We start from the raw sequence: 25527 nt of genomic DNA, 5'->3' as shown, positions 1-25527 counted from the left end.
CTTTTCCTGATCCAAATTAATACAATGGAATTTCTTATTAAGAATGAATTATTAAGTAAAATGGAAGCACTGGGCTAGGACAGCAATTGATGTAATTTGTTTTCAAAGCCTTCAAAGTGCTGCAGCGCGCATAGATCACAGGCCCTGGCTTAAGTGCCAAAGCACGGGCATTAATTTCCTTTCGGAGTGGATTCCAGGTTCACAGGATGTCAGAACTGCTGACTTGGCAGTGACGTCCCATTTGTAACATGTTAGATCAGGAAACAGATTGATTTATATGCTGATGTAATGGATCAAGGCACAGTGTGCGCTTAAGAAAATGGAGAGCCCATTAAATAAAAGCATTTCAGAGGGAAGAAGTACAAACATAGAAAAGATCCGATTATACTCTAGATAAGGTGGGGTACGTTTGATTAGTGGATTCCTAGACACGGTCCACAGAGGCTTTTTGTATTTCAGATGATACCTTCTTGAGAGTCTCTGATGACCACAAGGATTAATCTTTCTGAACTCAGAAGTGAATCACTGCAGCAGATGAGCTGTCTGGAATGGTGCCAGTTACTCTCCTTTTTCTTGGTGGTAACTGATGTGAGGGTGTCGCTGCTTAGCTGCCTCTTCCTGTTGCTTTAACCTCTGGTATTTTAGATTCTCTTTAGGGAAGGGAATGCTGACCATCTCAGCACAGAGATCAAATGCACTTACCACTGCTGTGTTGGCCTCAGCGGTTGACCCACACACTGAACGTTTATGCAGCTGTAGCCCTTGCGGTCTTTTATCTAACAGCCATAACGAGTAACGCGTGGAACATTATCTTCGGCGCTGATAAATAGAGGGCTGCCTGCACAGTTCCGACCACTCCACAGCTGGGCCTTGGGTGACCTCGCGTAACTGACTGACCCTGTGTCTTACGTGTATGCATTTTTGGAATCGAAGAGGTACATCTCCATCCCAGCCCACCCCCCACTCCCCACTTGAAAGATTGCACATCACACCTAGAATTCTATTTGTTTAATAGCTAAAAATATACAAGGCCAGCCCTGCCCCGTGTGGCTCAGTTGGTTGAGCCTTGTCCTATGCACCGAGAGGTCCCCAGTTCGATTCCCAGTCAGGGCACATGCTGGGGTTGCGGGCTGATCCCCAGGGGGGGGGGGGGGGGGGCATGCAGGAGGCGGCTGATCGTAATCTAGGTTTCTAGGCATAATCCTTAGATATGGCTCCAAAAGAAGAAAGGCCACCAGGAGAGGCATTTTGGTGCATGTCTTGAACTCATTGTGCATCCTTTTACCATTTAATAAACACCATTGGTGTCCTTTTAAATGTTTTTTTTTCTTTCTTTCTTTGGGGGAGATAGGACTCAGCACCAATCTGTAGCTTCACATGCAGTTATACTGAAGGCACAGGATCTTCTTCTGCTTTAATAAGTGACTATCATCGCAGAGTTACAGTCGATTCTAGTTCATATAGTTGCAAATTGTTCTCCTGATTGGGTTTAATCAGGTAGTTTTCAACTCAGATTGATGTAGGCAACGTTTTACCCCAAATGCTCTTTCTCCCAGCTGTCCAGCAGGTGTTTGCGCTTCCTTCTCTTGTACTAGTGGAGAGCAGGCTAATCTTCATAAGTTTCACAGCAAAAGGTGTAGGATGGTAAATTTGTCCTGGAAAAGGATCGTAATGTATTTCACAATCTAATGTAGGCTCCTGTTGGGGAGGACCATTCGTGTCTGTGTCGTCCATTAGCACAGATAAGTAAGAATTGCTTGGAAAGCACACATTTTCCATGTACTCAAGCCAGGCTTACCTTTCTTTACAGAAAACCATTTTATGTTAATTGCTCTCTTTAAAAATAACAATAGAATAGCCTGGCCAGGTAGCTCAGTTATTAGAGTCCCAGTACACCAAAGTTGTGGGTTCAATTCCTGGTCAGGGCACCTACAAGAATCAACCAGTGAATGCATAAGTGAGTGGAACAACAAATCTCTCTCTCCCTTCCTTTCTTTCTCTAAAAAATATAGAAAAATATAATGCAATTTAACCCTCCTCCCCCCGTCCCCACAATCCAAGTTTTAACATTTTAAAAAAAGCTATTTAATTTATTTTGAAAGAACTTTCACTAGGAAAGACCACCGAACTCCACTGTGGACCAGCCAGCAGAGTGGGCCTATTTCTAGATGTTGGGATGCCTGTGTTTTTTTCCTACTGCCAGAGACTTTGAGGAGCCTTACTGTCCTCAGGCCTAGATGTTATTTCTCACTTGTAAGTTAGGAGTTGGTAATGGCTGTGATCTTTTGCAAAGAAGAGAACGCTAGCCAGAAAAAGACTTTGTGCCGTAGTTGATTCTTTTTAACTAACACAAGGTAAAATTGTTCATGAAATCCATTTTAGTGTTCTGTTTCCACGAATGACACCATCACTTCTTCAGTAACTCTAATCCGTCACCAAGTCTTGCGTGTTTTGCTCTCTGTGATCTCTTGACTCTGTCTCTCCATCACCCTCCTTTAGCCCAAGCTAGCATCGCTCACATGTGGACTGTGCAACTCCAGCTTCCTGAGCCATTGCCCTGCATATACTCTGGGTTCCTTTCACTCTGTTCTTCATTCTCAACCAGAGAAAGCATCAGAACTGCATTTTGAAAATACTAACTTTGTGCTTAAAACCTCTCCACACTTTCAGTGATGAAGACCAAAGTCCTTTCTTGGTCTGCAGACTGTCCAGTCTGTCCCTGCATGCTCCCCTCCCACCTGTACCACTATCCACTTCCTCTCCGCTTACGATGCTCAGAGCTCTGCTCTACTCAGTGCCATTCTCTTCAGGAAGCTGTCCTGATCATCTCATCCACGCCCAAGGCCGAGTCCTTTTCCATATGCTTCTTCAGTGCTGTGCTCTTTTCCTCCTCAGGATGTCTGGGCATGGGATCATGCTTTTTGGGTGTATGAACTGCTGCTCTAGACCGCAAGCCCCGTGAGAGCAGGGGTCATAGCTTTCTGCTCCCCCTTGTGTCCTAAGCATTTAGCTTGTTGGTTTGCAATAAGAGTAGCTGCTCAATAAAATTTGTGTAAGTGAATTGAATAAAATTACTGGAACTTTAGACATGTTATGCTTTTGTGGTTTGATTTATTAAGGAACAGAAAGTAGATTTGCTTGTAATAGAGGAGGCCACAGTTACATGATAGGTTCCCAAGTCAGAAGTATCCAGATGTGGGGAGTGGGGGCTAAATTTCCCATTGATCTTTCGCTCTGATCATGTACATCCAGAGGTCGTTTTTATTCTGGGTTAGCTCCTGGGAAGGGGGTTTGTTTATGACATAATAGTTACAGTGAAAAATTTTAAAAGATCGGTTCTACTCTCCCAGACAACTGAATATGACTGCCTTGGTGTGGCCTTCTTGCAGTAAACGTGTTTTTTGCCCCCCTTTCGTAGGCTCTTGCGGCCAATGCTGGAACAGGATTTGCTGTCGCCGAGCCTCAGATTGCAATGTTTTGTGGAAAGTTAAATATGCACGTGAACATTCAGACTGGGGAGTGGGAACCTGACCCCACAGGCACCAAGAGCTGCTTTGGAACAAAAGAAGAAGTTCTTCAGTACTGTCAGGAGGTAAGAGTGTTGCCAGAAACTTAACACCGCTTTGTTTCTGGGTCACATTTGAGCCTATTTGCCTTAGAAATGGATATTCTATCATTCTTTTCTTTTGACCTAAGACTAAGTGGCTAGAGACTGGTACACCGGGCCTTTGTTTCTAAGCTGTGAGGCGACTGAGACTTCTCGAAAAGGCTTTTGCCTCTGTGTGCCGTGAACCTCAGCTCTCTGAGGAAGGAATTCTGTACAGCCTGCTTCTCTCGGCTTCCACTTGTTATAGGCAGGCGCGAAGCAGACATGTCATGTGTGTGCTGGTGGTTTCCACTTGCTGTAAATGATCATCTCAAGTCTGAGTCAACTTGGTTTTGGGTTAAAACTTGACCTAGAAAAGGATATGAGAGGTTTGAATGAACTTCTTACTTACCAAGACTGGCATATAGGGCCAGGGTCCTAGCATTGTTCTTTAATTTTACTAACAGACACTTCCATGGACTTGCCTCTTAAATGTTTTAGTTCATGAACTCAGCTACTTACACGTACCCTACAAGCATCCTTGATGTCTAGCAGATTTATTGGGCTTAAAGCTTGCTGCTTTTGTATTACAGAGTCCTTTTTTTTAAGAGAACGCATTAGTAGTCAGAAATCTGCCTTTCCCAAGAAAACTAATCGTTATGGTATCTTTTTCCTTGAAGAGTTTATCTGGAGCCAGGGGCAACCGAGTGGAACTTTAGATTTACACAGGATAACAGTGACACTGAGTAAACAGGCACTCAGCCTGCCTAGGAGCGAATGTGCATTTATTAGAGACCCGTCCGCTCACTGCGAGTGTGCCTTTTCCTGTGCAGATGTACCCAGAGCTACAGATCACCAATGTGATGGAGGCCAACCAGCCAGCCAGCGTGGACAACTGGTGCCGGCGGGACAAGAAGCAGTGCAAGAGCCACATTGTGATTCCGTTCAAGTGTCTCGGTGAGTGTTCTGTAGACATTCCTGGGTGCTTCTCAGGAGGTGGGGTCCCTCGTTTTTCAATTTAAGTTTCTCTTGACTCACAGTGAACTATCCACATCTGTTAAGAACCTGCGGGCTACACGGATTTATTGTGGGACTTCCTCTTTTGAATATTTATTGCTTTCTGTGTCGATAATGGACTTGTCTTCGCTGGTCACTAACTCACCCTCTCCCATCACGGGCATCCTTGTCTTTTAGGGAAGCATCTTTTCTGTGCTGCCCTCAGAGCGGCCCAGCTCTGCCTCCAGGGAGAGTGTGAGGTATTTGAGTCCTAGTAGTGCGGGGGACCGAGCAGCCCATGGATACAGCTCTAATGGGGACATCCGGGGTAGTTCTGTAGATGTACATACTTTTAGCCATGAATTTAACTTTTTCCCTTCCCTCCCTTCTTTAAAACCTTTCCTCAAGTGAAATATATTCCTTTTCACATTCTCACATGCAGCAAAATAACAGGAAGAGTCAGCATCTGCATAACAGTATTTAAAATATGTGGCAATTACTTTGTTTTAAATGCCCAGTTTAAATTTTTTGAGATGAGGTTTAAGGATGTTCTTCCATTCCATTTGGCTCCAAGAATTCTCTGGGTGTGAGGTTTCATTCATTCTCTACAAAATTCTCAAACTAGTGTCCTTGACTATTTGTAGATAGCACTTGGGATCACTTCTGCCTTTTGCATCATTACCCCTAAAGACCTTGCAGACTGGTCTTCGCCCTCCTGTGTGTTGTCTGGGTGTTCTGTGTCCCTTGCTGGCTCCACTACCCACCCAGAGCTCTGAGCTTGAGATCTGGGAGCCCTTTGTACATCCAGTCAGTTTTCAGGCCAGTCCGATTCTCGCCTCTGGCTTAGGTCCATGTTTTAAGTGCACCGAGGCGCTCCAGGACATTGTAGCAGACTTGCAGCGGCATTGTTGTGGGATGTTTGGGTTTTCAGGGGAAACATCTGTCAGACGTCCCGTGAACTACTAGCTGGGAGTAATCACAGTTACAACACCTGACCATTTTATTTCTTTCTATGACTTCATCTTTGTGGTTCCTGTGATAAAAGGCCAGCATCACACAAAATCACTGTAGAAGAAAGAAGGGGGAATGTGGCCAATGGATTCCAAGGTTGGAAGAGTTGTGTAGGGCCCAGCAGGCCCTAAGGTGTTAGGACACAAGTACTTACTCACTTGTTGGCCTAACTACTTGGCTTTGGGGCATTCTTTTGCCTTAGGGGTGCTGTGACTCGAAAATTTGGGAACCTCTGGCTTACATCCTTTTCCAGCTGACTCCCCTGCTCTAGTTCAGCTTTCCCTCATTTCCTTCCTAGTCTAGGCTGACCACAGCCTCCATGCCTGTCCCTCAGGTCTGTTGTCAGTGTGTTGCCTTCTGATCTAAAGTGAAGATTGAATTAAAGGGTGTTATTCGCACATAATAACCCTTAGTAGCCCTTCTTTACTTAAAAAATCATCTTTAATTAAGCTCATTAGCATGGGTTAAAACTCCATAAAGTGGCCCTTGTTCACCCTCATGGTGCTTCAGACTCTTCACCAACATGGGCATCTCATGGCTCCTGGCCACTTACCACCCACCCATAGTTTGGAATGATTTTCCTCTATTTAACTTTACTTGGGAAGTTCTCCCTTTAAGACTTATCTCGGGGGATGCTTCCTTTAACAGAACCACTTTTATTTTCTATCCGGATGACCATATCTGAAGTTCTCCATGTTGTTGCCATTAGACCTGTCACACTGTACAACCAATGGTTTCTGTGTATGCATCTTTCTCCAACCTTGTTGTAAACACCGACCCAGCTTTAATTATTTTGTCTCCTCAGCACCATTGATTTTTTTAAAGAGTGTGGGAGGGACGGAGAGAGACAGAGAGAGAGAAAGAGACATTGATGTAAGAAAGACCCATCTATTGGTTGCCTTCTGCACCTGCCCTGCAATCAAGGTATGTGCCCTTGACTGGAACCTGACCTGGGACCCTTCAGCCTGCAGGCTGACACTCTGTCCACTGAGCCAAACTTGTTAGGACTTCATGCTGGTTCCTGTGTCTTTTTACATGTCCCTGTCTTTCTTTGAAAGCTTCCTTTCTGGTACAAAAGGGTGCTCTAGGCTCCTCCTATACTTTCTCTACCTCACCCCTGGATTCAGCCATTTCTGCCATAAGCCCTGCTTTCATTCAGTGGGAAAAATATTTAGACATGAAGATCTGGGCATTTGGTGTGCTTACTGCTATCACTACAGTGTTATTGCTTCTAGGCCCACTCAGGAGACAGGGCTAAGAAATAGTATATATACATTACATGCACACACAAATGTATTTTCTAGATCTATGTGCATGTGTTAAAAACAGTGAGCTCATATTGATAACCTACAATTCCATTATCTTCAGCATATTTTTAAATTTTCTCAATATCCCCTGTAAATAAGTCTCTCTACTTTTTAAGTGTAGGTTTGTTGAGATATAATGGTTTAATGATGTATTCACTGAGTTATGCAACCATATTCAATTCTTTTAACATACAAACTATACTGAAAAATTAATGCAGTAAAAAGTGAGAGTCTTATATATTTTATTCACCAGGAGTAACCACAGTGAGTCCTTTTATACATATTAAGGTAAATAAATACCACATATTGCTGTAAAGAGATGGTAGTGTGGTTAGCTTTAGCTCTGAAACCCCCTTTAAATATTGCTGCCTAGCAAACCCAAATCATAGGCAAGCCGGAAGGGTGGGGAGATGGGGACTGGGGAAAATAAGATGTACTTATATTGGTTGGGTGCCTCTATTAATGTTGTTTTTGCAAGGTTGAGGGGAATGATGTGTCGTGATTAGGATACCTGAAAGCAGTTTGAGAAGGAATTTCAGTTGCTGGCAATGTTTGCATCACATCTGATGTCACGCTATCTGTAGACATCTGTGTCCAGTCATTCAGCTCTGCTCTCTTCTGAGAACATGTTTAATTACCCACCAATGTGATTCTCTTAACTGATATTTAGTATATTTGGTGAGAAGTTACAGATCAGTCTCCTCAAAATGAACATTTTATTTCCCGTTACTACTGATTGCCTCCTGCTTATCTATAAAAATGTATCTAAATAAATCGGATGATCCGAGTAGGACACAGTTGGTGATGTGCTGGTGTTTGTGGGAAGGAGTTAGTCATCTTTGATGTTTATATATAGACTGGCTCCGGTACTAAAAGAAGCGAGCTTTGCAAGCCCAGGGCAGTGTTTGCATTTGGTTATTTTGGAAGGAGATGAGCACAGGGGTTTGCTGTGATGTGAAGGAAGTTGCACGGTCAGGCTTTGAGATGCAGTCCTCAGCAGCTGCGCCTTGGTGTCTCGGAGCTGCTCACTCGTCCATTGCAGGCGTCTGTTTGCAAGTCACCTTCTACCTTGGAATTCACCATAGGCCCCCGGCAGTTCACCTTGTTCCAGTATAAACGCTTCTGCAAGGTGTGTGTTTCTGCTTGAGACAATTATTCTAGGTCTTTTAAGTTCTCACAGCCCTATTTGCCTCAGAGACATCGTCTAGGGAGGGCCACTAGATCCCACAAAAACTTGCCTTGGGTGGTCAGATTGTGGGTTTGCAAAATGATGCAGCCACTATGGAAAATACTATGGGGGCTCCTCAGAAAATTAAAAGTAGAGCCTTGCCTTGGGTGGTCAGATTGTGGGTTTGCAAATTGATGCAGCCACTATGGAAAACACTATGGGGGCTCCTCAGAAAATTAAAAATAGAGCTCCTTATGATCCAGCAATTCCACTTCTGGATATTTATGCAAAGAAATCCAAAACACCAATTTGAATAGACGGATGCACCATGTTCATTGCAGCATTATTTACAATAGCCAGGATATGGAAGCAGCCTAAGTGCCAGTTGATAGGCAGTTGGATGAAGAAGAGGTGGTACATACATACAATGGAATATTACTCAGCCATAAAAAAGAATGAAATCTTACCATTTGTGGCAACATGGATGGGCCTAGAGGTTGTTATGTTCAGTGACATAAATCAGAGAAAGACAAACACCATATGACTTCACTTAACTGGAATTTAAAGAGCAAAATAAATGAATAAAGAAAATAGAAACAGACTCATAGAGATAGAGGTCAGACTGATGGTTGACAGAGAGGATGAGGGGTAGTGGGACCTGGGTGAAAAAGGTAAAGGGATTAACAAGTACAAATTGGTAGTTACAAAATAGGATCCTATTTTCTAAACAGCTACTAACTAGTATGTGTATTTTTTCCAGCTCATTAGATATGTGTGTGTGCATATCACATACTTTTTATTGTTGTTGTTGTTAAACTGAAAGTAAGTTTGAGACATCTTGATAGTTCACCTTAAAATTAAAGGTCCAGGTCATTTGTTTGACGGAATATCCCTGGATTTGAGTTTATCTTACTGTTTCATTATAATTAGGTTGAAATGACATATTTTGGCAGAAGGACTATGTAGGTAGTATGTTCTTCTTAGGACATCGTCAGTTTGTCTGTGATTCACAATGTTAAACAGGTCTCCTGGTCAAGGCAGTGTCTTCCAGAGTTTTCTTTTCTTTTGCCAGGGCCCTGTTCCCCTTGTAATTGGCTCTCCATTGATGATTCGTACATGAATAAGTTATTGCAGATAAATCTGCTCTTAGAGCTACTAGTATGTGTCTTTAGGTCCACAAAGGGCTAACGTAAGAATTACCTGTACTTTAGGAGAACACCCATCGTAGTTTCTTGGGCATTTTGTTATCAGAACCAATAATAGGCAGAAATGTGGATGTAAAGAGGCCAAGAATATTGTTTATGTGAAATCTGGGGGGCAGAACCTGTGTGTGTGTGTGTGTGTGTGTGTGTCTCTGAGGTAATGGGCGGGGATCCTGTTCCTATTCTCCTTATGTGCAGGGCAGTGTGTGTGTGTGTGCCTGTCTGTCTCTCTGTCTCTGAGGTCGTGGGAGGGGACCCTATTCCTAGTCTCCTCATGTGCTGTGAGCCTGCGCCAGGAGTGGAGGGCTTGGAGTCGGGGGCGAGGCCAGTCTTGGGCTTAGTGGCCTAACAAATGTCGAGCTCTTGTGGCTGCTTGCTTGGAGGGGTCGCGCTCAGCGGGCCTTTGAGGATGAAAGCCACTGCACCTGTCTACACCTGACTGTGTAATTAAGAGTCTGCAGGGGGCGCTGTTTTCCCCTTGAATTACGCCCAGATTTGCTCCTGACAAAGCTGCTCTTTTCCAGTGGGCGAGTTTGTGAGTGACGTTCTGCTGGTTCCGGAGAAGTGCCAGTTTTTCCACAAGGAGCGGATGGATGTGTGCGAGAACCACCAGCACTGGCACACTCTGGTCAAAGAGGTAAAGGGCGGATGGCAAAGCCACCCTGGTTTCACATCAATTTCCTTTATTTTCCTTTTCTCCCTTCAAAGTTTGCAATGACTTGCACCTTCTGAAATAAAAATACTGGGGAGCAGAATTGGTATTTTTACAGGGGAGTTCGGTGCTAACAATCCAGACCCTAAAGTTAAGGATATTAAAAACGATGTGAAGCAAGGATGCGCTCAGCAGGGCTCCCGAGAAGGCCCTCTGAGCCCTAAGGCCTGAGGGTGGAAATGGCCAATTATGGAAGGGCTGTGTCTGCTCACGTGCTGACAGGATTGGATGGCACTGCCTCCTTCTAGTGGAGAAACCCCTTTCGTGGCTTGTCTTCTGTAGTTAAGTTGGTTTTCCCGTTGCTTGTCTTCCTCTGGTCAGATTCTGAAAGAGCCCTCCCTCCCCAGGGACGAGTGTAAATTCACATGGACAACCTCTCTCTGCTTGGCAATTACCAGAAAAAACTCCCTTTCCTTTTTTCCCAACTTTGGGCTTTCATTGTTTATGGTCCAGATGTTTCCCTAGTGCAAGTTAAGCACCATGTGTCATAATACCATCACACTTTCTGACAGAAAATCTCTTGGCCATGAGAGGCAGCATTACAGAGCGATTTGGTGGGGTTTCTTTAGGCTAAAGCTGGGTCCGGTGTGTTCTGATGTCGGCCTACGGGTCTCTTTCAGGCCTGTCTGACCCAGGGGATGACCTTGTACAGCTACGGCATGCTGCTGCCCTGCGGGGTCGACCAGTTCCACGGCACCGAGTACGTGTGCTGCCCTCAGACCAAGGCCATGGAGTTGGCTGTGTCCAAGGAAGAGGAGGACGAGGAGGACGAGGACGGAGAGGAAGAGGAGGAGGAAGACTATGATGTTTATAAAAGGTGAACTATTGTCCTGAGCCTGGGAATTGTTGTGCCGGGGGCTGGGGGCTGCTGGGTGAAGGGGGCGTTGCCTTGGTCCTGCTGAGCTGAGCCAGCCTGCATTTCATGGCAGCTGGAGCGGTCACCGGAGTGCTGCAGGCTGCCAGCCTTACGTGACGCTGGGCCGCCTGCTTTCCACAGGTCCACGTGCTCCCTGGTCACTGGCTCTTCCCTTTTGCTGGCGGAGCCAGGCCGAGGCCTAGTTCAGGACACACTGAGCTTATTTCCTGTCTCTGTTTGTGTTTCAGAGTGGGGAGCAGACTCATTGTTGTGCTGTGCGTAGGAACTGGCATTAACCTTCCTCTTTTGCTGTGACCCTTAGTGAATTTCCTACCGAAGCAGATTTGGAAGACTTCACCGAGGCAGCTGCGGATGAGGATGGCGAGGACGAGGAGGAGGAGGAGGAAGTGGTGGAAGACCGAGACTACTACTATGACACCTTTAAAGGGGACGACTACAACGAAGAGACCCCGACGGCGCCCAGCAGCAACGGGGCCATCTCAGCAAAGGAAATGACTCATGACGTTAAAGGTAACGCCATGTGAGCAGAGGCAGTAGCATCCATACGGGAATTGCTTACTTAGACTTGTGTGCTGCATTCACCACCGGTGAGTGACAGGAGAGGCGCACTCCTGTGTGCGGAAGGAGGCCTGCTCCTCAGGGTGCTGGTGGTGCCAGCTTCGTGGCGGCTGGGCCGCGGCAGGGCCTGCCATGGACACGCCCAGGGAGAGTGCAGAATGAATCAGAGAACTGTTCTCTGCGTTGCAAGGACTTAACTGGAGAATAAGAGACAACATGGTCTCTCCTGAGGGGCGCCCCCTCCCCCATACTGTTAAAGCCCTGACCCTGTGGAATGGAAATCACTTCCTTAGTTCTTCTCTTTTTGAGTGCGTTCCAGTGGGTCGGCCACCCTGTTTGCCATTGGAAAGCCGTTTGCAACTGGGAGAGTGGAATTGAATGAGCTCCTGGGAAGGGATTGGGACCAGCAGTGTTTTCATCTTGCCAGTTTTAAAAAAAAAAGGTGGTGATGGTTCTAGAGCCATTCCCACACAATCTCCTGGATCTGAAACCAGTGAAGATCTGAAGAATTATTTAGGACCCAACTAGGGGAAATGATTTAATGAGCCTAGAAATTGATTCACCTGGGAGACCACACAAGTGTGCACTCGTCCTTTTTAGATGCTTGAGTAGTGCTTCCACTGTCTCCACGCACAGAGCCCGTCCACCTGCGTTCCCTGCAGGCCATGACCCATCACGATAGGCAAATCAGGCAAATACCTCCACCGACCAGCTCAGCAGGGCGGGCTCACGGAGCTACGATGTAGGGAATTCCTCTCTGCCAACCTGTGTATCTAGCCTCAAGACAGCACAGAACACTTTCAGTTCCACAGTGTATTGCCTTCAAGTGGAAACGACCGGCTTGAGCTGGTGAGCCCGTTAGCCGGGCGCTGAGGGTCTGTCCAGCCTGAGCCTCCTGATGTTGAGTGTCCCCGGGCCTTCCTCGCCCGGTCCGGCCCTGCGCGCTGTAGGTTGTGACCGTCTGCAGCTGCCACCTGTGTCCCGCTGACATGTGACCGTTTTCACACAGCTGTCTGCTCCCAGGAGGCGATGACGGGGCCCTGCCGGGCCGTGATGCCCCGTTGGTACTTCGACCTCTCCAAGGGAAAATGCGTGCGCTTTATATATGGCGGCTGCGGAGGCAACAGGAACAATTTTGAGTCTGAGGATTATTGTATGGCTGTGTGTAAAGCGATGAGTAAGTCCGCCACGCTGGCTCTGTGCAGCAGGCTGTCCTGTCCGGCGTTTTGTCTTTCCCGGCCGTCCACGTGACTGCATCTGTTAGTGCTCCCCGCCCTCGGGTGTTCGCTGTTGGTCGTGTTTCCCTCATCTTGTGCTTTCTGGATCTGGGCTTGCTTTCCTGTGGGCAGCTGTAAGCTCAGTTCTCCGTGTCCTGTGCTCACCGTGGGTGCTGCTGGTGGTGGTGGTGGTGGTGGTGGTGATGGTGGTGGTGATGGTGGTGTGTTCCCTCCCTGGCACTGCGGGAGCACCCAGGCCTTGCTCTTTCTCAGCCCTCTGTTACCCCGGGCGCTGTGTGTTGGCTCGGAAGACAGCCTTGCCCTGGTTGTCTCTAGTTGAAAGACACCAACGGGTATAAGCAGGGCGGCCAGGAATTCTGCACATGATCGCTCCAGGCTTTGCCTCTCATCCTTGACTTTGAACTACCCTGTCACCGACCCTGTGATGCCTGCTCTCTGAAGCAGTAACGATGGGGATGCTTGGGAGTCCAGAAAATTGAGCCGCCTTGCTTTATGTCTCTAGGGAGAGAGCTTTGCAGCCAGGAGGTGGTAACTGTTTCTCTGTATTCAGCAGCCCTGGGTCGTGCAGAGATTTGGGGGGAGAGAAGGAACTTTAGTTTATGTGTCCTTAGCTCCCAAGGAAACTCCGTGGCTCAGTTGGGTTGGGTTTACTAAGGTAGGAAAAGTTTTCGTTTTTTCCATGGTTGCCCCTTTTCCTGTTTTAAGACCCCCTTTCTCTTACTTTGCAGTGCTAACCCTGTGCTTGGAAGATCCTCAGGCCAGGTTCCTATTCTGGGTTTCGTTAGAATGATGATTCCTGGTATTTGGCTGTAGCTTCTGGTGGTTGTCATTCAGATGCCTTCATGGCCCCTCTTCCCCCTCGCCCCCCTCACCAAAAGATGTCTGAAATATTAATGTAATATGGTATACTTTTAGCACTTCCACTCCAGCTGCTGCTCTGTGGAAAGGCTGTTTTTATTTCATACACTTGAAAAGGTGAAAAAAATATGAATCCTTAGGGAACTTTGGCAGAAAGATTTTTATTCAAGAAAGATGTAGAGATAGAAATGGATATTTTCAGCTCTGTGGAACTACTTCAAATAAGAGGCAACAAAAACATTGCTTTGGGTTGAAGCCTGAGGAATCAGGGTTCGGATGAGATTTTACTGAATATGCAGATGGTGATCTTTTCCCAAAGGATCACAGAGATAGTGCCTTAAGACGCAATGGAATTTTGGCAGCTCTTCAGAGCATTAACAAAGTCTGCCAAATGGTGGTTTCCGGTTACGTATGTAAGGGAGACTTGCCAAGGGGCTGCATGTGTTCATGGGCTTTGGGGCCCCTGGCTGGAGTGCTTGGGCGGCCCAGAAGCATTGCTTTCCCATGGTCAAGGTTGTGTCCCTCCTCAAAGGGGATTGAGATGGGCCAATGAGCTGGTGGTTTTCACATGGACAGAGGGCGTGGTGCTAGGTGGGAGCCCACCGTGTCTGCAGAACCAAACCTCTCGGCCCGCTGCCCCCTTTCCCTTCAGTTTCCAGAGGGTGGAGGCAGCTTACACTTGGTATTACCTTCCTCCAGCCCAGTGATGTGAACAAAGCTCTGTCCCTAACACACAGACCTTTAAGCTGCAGGCCTGCGCCCCTGGGGGGGGACGTGCTCGGTGGCACGGACGGACTTCAGTGCTTTGAAATTCTCCCACCCTTTGTAATAAAAAAATAAATTTTAAAACAAAAACAACAAAAAAATTCTCCCAGCTGGACTTTTGCGTATCCTGGGGAATGTGGTCTGTGAAGCCATATATTAGTTAACTTAGTTCATTTGAAAATTGGCTATTGTAGCTTTTAGGTTTAGTAACTAAAATGAGGGAAATAGAAGATGCGCTGATGGAAGACTGGAGCGGCTGATGCATTTGTAGTTACGTTGGTCAGTTGTACCTTTGTTTTCAAGTTCTGCCTAACGTACGCAGTTCTGGAAGTTAAGTGGATTTGTTTGAATTAAAGGTTGTTGAATTGGGCTTTTACTACCCACTCGGCTCTAACACAATGTCATGATGCAGCAGGTTGCGTGTTGGTCCTGTGTCAGTCCTCCCTGGCCGGAGACGTGTCGGGAATTGGGCGAGGAAGTTGCCATGAGTATTCCTGAGGCTGGCTAGGGAACCTGTCCTCCCAGTCCTTCCCTTAGGAGAGGAAGCTCCCTGGTGCGGCATTGCCTCACCGGGGCCAGTAGGAAGCTGCTGGACTGGCAGGGAGGGGTGGTTATGCTAACGGGTCTGCCTCGGGGTGGTGGCCTGTTGGGGCCAATGAATATCCTGGGTGTCTTCACACTGGGCAGTCCTTGTTGAATAGCAGCTGTGTCCTGTCACATGCAGCAACTTAGCTTTACCTGTCATCTCTGCTATTGGGGGTTCAATGCTGTTGAACACTGAGACACTAGCTAGAGCGGATGGCCTTTCCCAGTATGCAAAGAACATTCAGCTGAGTTAGTTCCCCAAAGTAGGTTCTCACCTAAAATAGCAAGAAGAAAGGAGCCCTGAGCCCTCAAGTTCCCTTCCAAATAGAGAGTGTGGAAGCACTCGGCTGGGCCGACTTCAGCCCTCGTCTCTGGTCAGATGCCATCGGTGACAGCAGTAAGGCGGTTACTTTTTAGGGTTTAAGATTTCAAGAACTGAGGGGTAATTAGAAGAAGCGATTTCCTTTGCTGCCCCTGAAGTCCTCAGTGAATGCCTGGCTGGCAGCATAGTTGCCAGGGTACCTGGATTGGCCTGGTGGGTGAATCTCATTTAAGGCAGGTAGAACAGCGCAGCCTAACCACTGGGTCCTGGCAGACAGGAGCGCCCCATCCTTGGAGATAGGAGCTTGGCAGACAGGAGCGCCCATCCTTGGAGCGCAGTACCAGGCAGATGAGCCCGCTCTGTGCTCCTGAGCTCGGTGTCCTCCCGGAGCGCAGTGCTGTCTGGTTCAGGGGACCTCGCCCCCCAAAGAGACCGCCCTCTGTCATTCTGTTCCAGTTCCCCCAACTCCTCTGCCGACCAGCGATGTGGACGTGTATTTCGAGACGTCTGCGGATGATAACGAGCACGCCCGCTTCCAGAAGGCTAAGGAGCAGCTAGAAATTCGGCACCGCAACCGGATGGACAGGGTAAACTGCAGCCTCCCGTATCCGCATGGCGTCGGGCATTGGGGACATGGTTCTCATAGTTGAAGAAAAGGGACACCATCTCCCTAGACTGTCACGCTAACATGTCGCCTAGGAGAGGTGAGGGGTGCGAGTATCAGGGGACCTTCTCAGTGGGACTAGGTCTCCCCCTTCCCCAGCTCCACGGCAGCATAATTCCCTCGGCGCGCTGCGTTTCACACTCGGTGGCGAGCACTTACGCTATTATGTTCTCATTAGTATTAGTATCATTTTTTGTCATTAACTAGCTTAAAAAAATGTATTTTAGAGAAGGGAACTTCATGCCATGGTTATAAAGAGCTAGTGTCATTTGCCATTAGAGAAAGGTAAGTGTGAAAATGTGTCACACGAGAGCAAGACACTAGCTAGTGTTGCCTGTTGAAGGTTGTGAGTCTTGGGATGTTTTCTTTTCCCTGAAAGGGTTGTGGTAGAGCAACACGAGCCCCACAGTGGGGCTTTCTCCCAGACTCACTCAGGGATTGAGAGAAAATCAGAGGGAGGCCTTGCTAGGTCTCAGTGACCACCTGAAATCCCACACATCACCTGAGCTGGGCTTACACTTTGGGAGAAATGGTCATTATTCTGTTTTATCCACATCAGTTCTGAGAAATGGGTATTAACCACCTCCTGCTCTCTTTTTTTGGTGAGGAGACAAAGGCACAGAGACTTTCTTTAAAATATATTTTTATTGATTTCAGAGAGGAAGGGAGAGGGAGAAAGAGATAGAAACATCAATGATGAGAGAGAATCATTGACCGGCTGCCTCCTGTACGCCCCCTACTGGGGATCGAGCCTGCAACCCGGGCATGTGCCCTTGACTGGAATTGAACCCGGGACCCTTCAATACTCTATCCACTGAGCCAAACCAGCTAGGGCGACACAGAGACTTTTAAATATCGTGCCCAAGGAAATAGAACAAAGAGGTGTGGGATTGAGGGACCCTGAGGCGGAGCCTCAGAGGCAGTGCTCTGGGAACAAGCTAAACGGCCCTGAGATCACGAGGGATCCCACGTGCGATTTCCTTCTGCAGAGTGTCCTGTGTGAGATGCGGGGGATTGCTCTAGAGACTACTCCCTGGTTAGAGAACTCTGCCTGTCGTTCTAGGTAAAGAAGGAATGGGAAGAGGCCGAGCTTCAAGCAAAGAACCTCCCTAAAGCAGAGAGGCAGACGCTGATCCAGGTGAGACATGCCGTCCAGGGCAGGGCTTCCAGCCTGGCCCTCAGATGCGGTCAGCACCAACTCCCCGGAAGTTAGGGCTTCACAGCTCCATTCAGTCGGGAGCTTATGTTACCAGGAAGTTCTAACCTCCCAACTGGTGTTCTCTAGAATAGCTCGCCTGTGGCAGAAGGAAAACAAACCCCCAGCCAGAACGCACCTCATTCATGCCAGGAAGCAACCTTATCCGCTGCGTTTGTTCATTCTGCTCTCCTGGCTCAAGTCCTCGGTCATCTTCCTTCTTGGGCTGCGACTTGCCTTTCAGCAGCACTGAGTTCTTGCTTTTACAGACTTGTTGAAAAGTCGAAAGTCAGAGAAGAAATAACTCTGTGAGAATGTCACCTTAGAATTACAGCAGCAACTGCCTCCTCCTTGCAGAAGAGAGTGTTGATAGGGATACAGGTGTGGGTCTCATGGCACTTAAACATTTTAAATCCGTTGGTGTGTGTTTAGCAGAAATCCCTCTTCACGATGACCCTTCCTCAGAACACCTAGAAACTCCAGTCGTGTTCGTTTCTGCACAGCCCGTGCATCCGTGCAGGGACGTGAACCCCGCAGCCTTAGCCAGGCCTTCGGATGTGGCCGGGACTCAGCTCGCTGCTTGCCCCCCGGGACTCCAGTGGGAATGACTCAGAGGAACCCGCCGTGCACTGGGATGTGCCTCGCAGCACGTCTCCTGTTAGGCTGCGGTTTGGGCATGAGGAAGTGGGCCCTGGCCACCGTGTGGGAAGGTCAGCATTTCTTGCCTTGCAGTGCACGTGCAGAGGCCGGCGGTGCCTGGGGAGTCTGAGGGACCCTGGCACTCGCTTTACCACGCTGTCACTAGGCAAGGAAGGATTGTTCTAACAGAGCAGACGGAGTGCAGCGGCTCCTCGGATCACGTCTTTTCATTAACATCGTTTCCTGATGTTTCTGAGATGCTGTAGCAACTTAAGCCTCATTTTATTTATTTATTTATTTATTTATAAACATTTTTATTGATTTCAGAGAGGAAAGGAGAGGGAGAGCGAGAAACATCAATGATGAGAGAGAATCATTGATTGGCTGCCTCCTGCATGCCCCACCATGGGGATCGAGCCCGCAACCCAGGCATGTGCCCTGACTGGGAATTGAACTGTGACCTCCTGGTTCATGGACCGACACTCAACCACTAAACCACACCGGCCGGGCTTAACCCTTGTTTATATCAGTTAGCCTTTGGTAAAATTGGTTGCGTTATATGTCGTTTTGCTTCAAGTCAGAGAAGCTGGTGCTGACAAGTGAGGACTTACTGTATACAGTGCTTAGATCTGAACCTGCTCCACTCTGTGCCCCGCTGCGGCTCACACACGCCCTGGGCAGGGAGAAGCCAGTGTTGGGCTCTGTAGGTGTTTGCCTAGACTTCCTCTGCCTGCCGTGAATTACATGTTGGCTGCTTTCTGGCGTAGCACTTCCAGGCGATGGTGAAAGCTTTAGAGAAAGAAGCCGCCAGCGAGAAGCAGCAGCTGGTGGAAACCCACCTGGCCCGGGTGGAAGCTATGCTGAACGACCGCCGCCGCATGGCGCTCGAGAACTACCTGGCTGCCTTGCAGGCCGACCCACCGCGGGTGAGTCGCGGGCAGCAGGTCCCAGGGGAAGCGTGCCCCAGTGTGGCCTGCCCCCAGTAGTGTTTCTGTGGAACCGTCATGACACGGTCCATCAAATGACGTGTTTATGACAGGCTCTGGCAAGGCTGCAAGTGAGGAAAGAAGAGGAGGGAGGGAGGGGAATTACGTTGCAGTATCTGCTTACGTTGGCCTAGCACTGCACTGCCTGTGTGTGCCCCTGTGGCACCGGGTGTGACCCGGAGAAAGCACAGCCTCAGCACTTGGTGGGTAGTTATCCGGTTACCAAGTTGTTAACAGCCTCACTTTCAAAGAATAAAAACACCTTCCACGGACAAAGGCTTTGAACCAGTTCTGCTTTAAATGAAATTGTGAAGAAAGGGGTAAAGTAGTTTATATAGAAACCCTTTCGTGCTGAAAGTCTCAGACTTTTTTTTAAGAATATATTTTTATTGGTTTCAAAGAGAAAGGGAGAGAGGGAGAGAGAGAGAAACATCAATGATGAGAATCATTGATCGGCTGCCTCCTACAGGCCCCGTACTGGGGATCGAGCCCGCAACCCAGGCATGTGCCCTGACTGGGAATCAAACCACAACCTCCTGGTTCATGGTGCTCTGTCCACTGAGCCACACCGGCCGGACAGTGTCAGGCTCTTTTATCCCTAACTCTGTCCACCCTGTCTCCCTGTCTTGCTCTGGGGGGTGGACAGTATGGGGAAGGAGGATATTGGTAGCCTTCTAAGGAAGCAAGTACAGTCGCTTCTGGGTGACACAGGACTGCCTGTTTTGTAATGACGGTGTCAGAGGCTGAGCCCACAAAACAGCACCCACTGGAGGAGGACAGTGGGCTAGAGATTATGGGAAATCCTGTTTGTGGAGGCTTCTGCCACTTGGGAACCTAGATCTGGGTACTGAGAAAGGTGGCTTCTTGTTACTAAAAGCTAAAAGCGTTGGAAAGGAGAGCTTTGACTCTTGTGCTTCACTGAGCTTTACGTTCTTAAGGGAATTTTTAAGGCCTTGCTTTCCTGTCTATTTTCAATGCCCTCGTCTCTGGAGATCGAAGCAACTGTTCTGTCTTGCAGCCTCATCGCATTCTCCAGGCCTTGCGGCGGTATGTCCGCGCCGAGAACAAAGATCGCCTGCACACCATCCGTCACTACCAGCATGTGCTGGCTGTGGACCCAGAAAAGGCGGCCCAGATGAAATCGCAGGTACACCAGGCAGAGTCGTAGTTGCTCTGGGAGATTTTCTGGTTGGGGGGCTGCTGTGGCTGACGGTCGGTCAGCACTGATGCTTGGTATCAGTCCTTAGAAAGTATCTCTCATTTCCAGAGACACGAGGTACAAGAGTTGGTTTAAGAATAGTTTATTGATTTTTAGAGAGAGGAAGAGAGAGGAACATCAATGTGAGAATGCAACATTGATCAGCTGCCTCCTGCACACACCCTACTGGGGTTTGAGCCTGCATCCCGGGCATGTGCCCAGACCGGGAATCAAACTGGCAATATTAAGTACTTTCTACTTAAACAGTTTCTGAAAGTTCAGTAATGGGTGATTATATTGTAAGTCAGTATCTAACAGTTTATTTTTATTTAGGGTACCACTGGAATTAATATTGGAAATCATTTTCTAGGCTGCGATATCAAACAGATCATAAAGATTGGTATCTTTTGTACATTACATTTTTGTTTAGACAGACACTTTTAGATTCCTGGGATTTTTCTCATGCTGGGTCTAGCTTTTTTTTAAAGTCATCTATAAAAGTTTATTTCTGGACCCTCTTTCTAAATTCGATATTGTCCATATATTCAGTTGAGTTTTACTCTGGTATTCATAGAAAATGAACTTGCCTGTAAGACTGCTAGCTCCCTTTTGATCACAGTCTAACAGTTCAGCCCATTAGTGGGTTTGTTTTGTGTTGAGTCATTTGATTCTTCTTTAGCCTGTTAGTTTCTACTGGGCCCCGTGATGACATGACTGATCTTACCTTATTTCCTCCCATATTATAAACCTAGTGCTGTGCTATTGTGGGTATTACAAGTGTGGGCACTTGTCCATCATCCCAGGACCTCCCCTCCCAGCCTCTGTGCCTGTTTTATGAATGGAAGGTAATCTGCCCCCAGGCCTAGCAGTGCTGCAGCGAGGGTACTGCTCCTTCGCTGAGCAGATGTTTGTGTGCTTCCTGTCCACCTGCCAGACTCTGCCCTCACATCTGACGCCACAGAGTCCAGGCCCTGTGTGCCCTTGAGCAGCATCCAGTGCGCACAGGATTAATTACATTAATTGTAAAGATGAAGAGTAATTGTCCTCAAACATAGCTGCACTTCAGCAGTTGGGTGTTTGGGGTAATGAAGGAACTTGGGCCCCTAAAGAGGGAAGAATGAAAGGGGCCAGGTCTGGGGCCAGAAGGGACCCCTGCTATGGCCTGGGGTGCAGTGCTTTTCTTTAAGCTGGATGCAGTAGCAGGAAGGAGAAAGGCAAGAACCGCCTAGAGTGGCTTCCAGGAAGCTCAGGGGGAGCAAGCAACACATGCATCTTGTCAGGGGTAGGTTTTGTAGGTCGACTTTATTTTTTTTTAAGTGATCATTTTTAAAATTTTTGTGTGGAAGAACTAGACTATTGTATAGGATCTTACAGAGAACATGGCCTGTTCTTTGTGGTGAGATCTGATCAGTATATTAAATCAATACCTAGGGGGTGACTCACCTGCCAGGAGGACTAAAGTGCCCCACCGAGTCACACAGGAAGCAGAGCCCTCCTCAGAACACCACGGGGAAACCCAGCTCTGCTGTGTGGTGTTTACCATCTGCTCCGAGCCCTGCTGAATCCCACTAGCCCTTCGTCTGTTCCCTATTCTGTTCCCTGAACTCCAGAGAGCCCTGAATGCATTCAGCCGTTTTCACGGGCGGATATGGTTTGGGTGTGCAGCTCCAAGGTTCAGCACAGACACCGGGGTGCAGCCTTCCCCCCACAGTGCAGCTGTGTCCTCCTGGGTGTGGGCCTTCCTCCCTCAGACGGCTCCTCACTTCATGTGAAGAAGTGGGATGAGGCCGGCACATGCTCAGATGGGGGTGGGCCATGTTTCCTTTCTAGGCATTTTCTCTCTGAGGCATTCCCTCTTTCCTGTCAGTCTGCTTGATGGAAAGAATGGCAGATATAAAATTAAATTGCTCCATCCTGGCTTTTAACGGTCAGAGAGATATCCGTCTACAATAAAAGCATCTTGCCAGTTAGCTCTTCCAGCCCACCCACCCCCATTTTGACCCTTCATGTTAATGGATTGTAGCCCACATAATGAATCCATGGGTTTAGCTCGCCCTCTGTAGGAAGAACTTGGTAACTGCAAGTGTAGCCAGGCCGGAGTAACCTCAAATAGCTTGTGTGAGCTGCAGCGGCTCTCGCTGTGTCATGGGGGTGGCAGTTACCCCAAATCACCTTTCTTTCCCACCAGAAGCTTTAAAAGTAAGTGACCAGTTGTAATGGCAACCTTGGAAATTTGCATTCAGAAGGGTAGTGAGCTGTGGAAGACGGATGGGTGGTAGATAAATCTTATTTGACACCCTTAAAATCAGGTTTGTATATACCTTAGCGTAAATTTTTGAAAGAATAGCTAATTTAGTTAAATAGGAATAAACTAGTTATCACCATGAAAATCATTTTAAGCAGTTACTTCACAAAGCAGTGTCTGTGACTGGTTTCTTCCCCCCCAAAACTACTTTTTAGCCAGTGATTTCCTTCTCTTTTTTATCCCATTTAATCTGACCAGCGGTAGAAAATTGCCTAACTCTTTCCTGGTTTCACTCAGAAAAACCTTACTGATATCTGGCATTGTGCAAACTAGGGTTCTTTGTAACTCATTCAGTACAGTAAGTTATATGAAAGGCAAGTCGGCAGCTGGCTAGTGAGGATTCTTAATTTTCTTTAACTTGAAGGACGCTGGTCAGTTCTCAGATCGCTGAGGGGTATTGCACAGTCTGCACAATTCTCCACTTCAGTGGTCAGTACGTGCGTGGGGATTAGTCATTCCCTCTGCCAGCTGCTCTGCTGGGCGCTGTGGAGGACTGGCCTTGCGGAGTGTGTGTGGCTGTCCCTGCGGGAGTGTGTGTGGCTAGTCCCCCTCCCCGCTGTGTTGCTGACAGGCCTCTCACGTACTGTCCTTCCAGGTGATGACGCATCTCCATGTGATTGAAGAAAGGAGGAACCAGAGCCTCTCTCTGCTCTACAAAGTACCCTATGTCGCCCAGGAAATCCAAGAGGAAATTGGTGGGTGCTGACTGTGTTTGTATCAGTCAGGTGGGGTCTCGTGAAGGCTTGCGAGTGATGGCCGAGAGAGATTAGAGAACTAGGCCGCGAGAAGCCATGCGGCTGGGTGTTAGCACCCCGGGGGTTCAGAAGTCTGGAATTCACGTGTCCAGGTCAAGGACTGGCCGTGAGCCACCGACCCTTGAGTTTCATTGACCTTCACTCTGTTACCGGAAGAAAACTTTAGGGTGTAAAATTGCAAGGGCCTGGGGGAGTCTTCTGTTACGTTTTCCCCCTTGTGCTGATGTATCTCAAGGCACCTATTTTACACACGTTCTCGCTTCCTCTCCCTCTTGGTCTCTGCCTTCTCCGTTTATTCAGCGAATATTTATTACCTGCCCTGTGTCACAGTGTAAGCGGCGCACCAGCAGACAGTGTCTCCTGGAGCTCAGCGTAGGAGAGACAGACAGGAAAACAAGTGTCAGCAGGTGGTGTGAGCTGTGGAGGGGGGTAAGCTCTGGTGGTGGTGGTGAGTGGCTAGGTGGTCAGGGAGGCTCTCTCAGGGCCAGTAACCGGAGACCCCAGGGGCAGAGAACATTCCTATCGCAGGCAGCACTCCAGCAGAGGCCTGGCGTGTAAATCAAGCAGCAGGCACATTGGAGTAGATCAGGGCGAAGCGAGGCCAAAGAAGTAGGCAGAGGCCAATTTGTTAAGAGATTTTTAGCAAAATCTAGGCGTTTGGATTTTAGTTCAGGATAATAGAAAGCCATTAGAGGCTTTTAAACTAGTGAGTGACTAGGTCTGGGTTATGCTTTTAAAAGAACATGAATCTTTAAAAAAATTACTTAGATGCTGTATGGAGAACTGATTAAAATTGGAGCCCACTGGGAAGCGGTTGTAAAAGTCCAGGCAAGAGCTGGTGGTTGTGTGCACTCGGGTGGTGATGGTGCATAGAGAGTTGTGGGGGGTCTCAGGATACGGTTCCGAAGGAGGTGGACGGGCCGTGCAGTGGGTCGGGTCGGGGTTGAGGGGAAGAGAAGCGTCAAGGACGCTCAGGTCTTCATTGCGAGCAGTGAGTGGGTGGCGGTGCCAGGGTTTACTGAGGCAGAGCGGTGTCTACACGCGTTTTAAATGGAAGTTGCTGTTGGACGTGGAGTGGGCGTGTCACATAGGCCAGTAGCCTGATGAGCCAGCACTCAGGCGTTAGTTAAGGTACAGCTTTGGGAGCCGTGCTCTGTGGGTGGTGGTTAAGACTGTGCCTTAGATGAAATTATTCGAGAAGAGGGGTGCCCAGGATGGAGCCCGGGCCCCCAGTGCTGGGATTCTGCAGCACCCCAGAATCAGAAGGCGTGTCAGGCCGTCGGGGACAGTTGTGAGCTGGTGAGCTGCTCCTCGCGGCAGGTCGCTCAAGCTGTAATCACATGAACGTGTCCTGTTCAGACTCTGGTCCTTGCCTAGAACCTAGAGCCTTCTGAAAACCTAGCTCCCTGCTGTGTCTGTCTTTGTCAGATGAGCTGCTTCAAGAACAGCGTGCAGACATGGACCAGTTCACGTCCTCTATCTCAGAGACCCCTGTGGACGTCCGGGTGAGCTCTGAAGAAAGTGATGAGATCCCACCATTCCGCCCCTTCCATCCCTTCCCGTCCTTACCTGAGAATGAAGGTGTGTATGATTCACAGTGCAACTTCTTGGCGGCGGGGGTAGGGTGGGGTTGGGGTGGGTGGAGGTGGGGGCAAGAAGGGAGAAGACTACAGTTAGAAAATTGAAGTCAGATTTTTGGACCTGGATTGTATTGGTGAGGCTGTGTTCCTAGTGAAAGTTGGGCAGGGCAAGGGAGAGTCATTGAGCACCTACTATGTGCAGGCACCATAGTGGGAGCTTTCAGATAGCTGATTTCATTATCACCATGAGGTTAGTCCTATTTCTCACAGTTTATAAATGGTTTGCTTAAAGACTACATTTTTTCTTGGGCCTATCAGCTACCTCCAGTATGCTTAAAACTTATTACATGTGGAAGTCATTTTACCGTGGACACAGCACTTTCATGTTAAATTGTGTCCTTATCTTTTCATAGCAGTCTTGGGAGTCAGATAATGGAGAGGCTATAGAGATGACATGACCTACTGTGCTATTGGGTGGGGATAGGAAGCTGTGTCCCTGTCCTTCCGGTCAGGCATGCCAACTGCTACCCCTGCTGGATCTTGCATTCCAAGGGGACCTCTGACCTCTGGGTCTGCACCAACAACACCAAGTGCAGAGTGAGAGCGGGCCCTGGACCAGGGTGTGGAATCAGTGTCTTTGTTTGTCTGCTACCCTTGCTGATGGTGTGGTTATAAGAATAGAGGCCATAGCTATAGAGGCCTTATCGAATGCTGGCTTCACTGAGCATCGTTCCTGGGTGCTCTCAGTTAAGCCTCAGAGTTTCCCCCTTGGGGTGCCAAGGTTCAGAGGTTGTCTGCCCAGGGTCTGTAGCTGATAGGTGGAGAGTGAGGATTTGGGCCCACCTGATTCGGTGCCGCAGGCCTCGGACGTGGTACAATAGTGCTGGCGGAGGCCTGGGGAGGCCCCAGAGGGGAGAGGGGCCTCCAGCTTAGCCTCCAGACCTTAATCGCTTTCTGAACTAGTTACCTCGGAGCTGCCAACTCAGTTGACCCTCCAGTAACAGCAGAATCTGAGAAAGG

General features: G+C 48.2%; 1 protein-coding gene across 4 annotated transcripts in view; it reads left to right on the top strand.

The window, feature by feature from the left end:
* The first annotated feature begins 3398 nt into the window (after nt 1-3398).
* The window catches only part of APLP2 (amyloid beta precursor like protein 2), a 39010-nt gene continuing 16881 nt past the window's right edge, over nt 3399-25527 (top strand). For 2 of the 4 annotated variants that reach the window (XM_006775028.2, XM_006775027.2), the window contains exons 1-12: nt 3399-3592; nt 4420-4543; nt 9795-9907; nt 10603-10799; nt 11161-11369; nt 12427-12594; nt 15642-15772; nt 16913-16987; nt 18451-18609; nt 19688-19816; nt 22768-22867; nt 24356-24508. In XM_006775028.2, coding sequence (XP_006775091.1) covers nt 3473-3592; nt 4420-4543; nt 9795-9907; nt 10603-10799; nt 11161-11369; nt 12427-12594; nt 15642-15772; nt 16913-16987; nt 18451-18609; nt 19688-19816; nt 22768-22867; nt 24356-24508 — 1678 coding nt within the window. In that variant the 5' untranslated portion in view covers nt 3399-3472. The remainder of the gene's footprint in view (nt 3593-4419; nt 4544-9794; nt 9908-10602; nt 10800-11160; nt 11370-12426; nt 12595-15641; nt 15773-16912; nt 16988-18450; nt 18610-19687; nt 19817-22767; nt 22868-24355; nt 24509-25527) is intronic. The other 2 variants (XM_006775030.2, XM_006775029.2) reach the window with 1 other exon arrangement.

The sequence above is a fragment of the Myotis davidii genome, unplaced genomic scaffold (genome assembly GCF_000327345.1).
Source record: "Myotis davidii unplaced genomic scaffold, ASM32734v1 scaffold148, whole genome shotgun sequence".
Taxonomy (NCBI): Eukaryota; Metazoa; Chordata; class Mammalia; order Chiroptera; family Vespertilionidae; genus Myotis; species Myotis davidii.
This window is presented reverse-complemented; position numbering and strand designations above follow the sequence as displayed.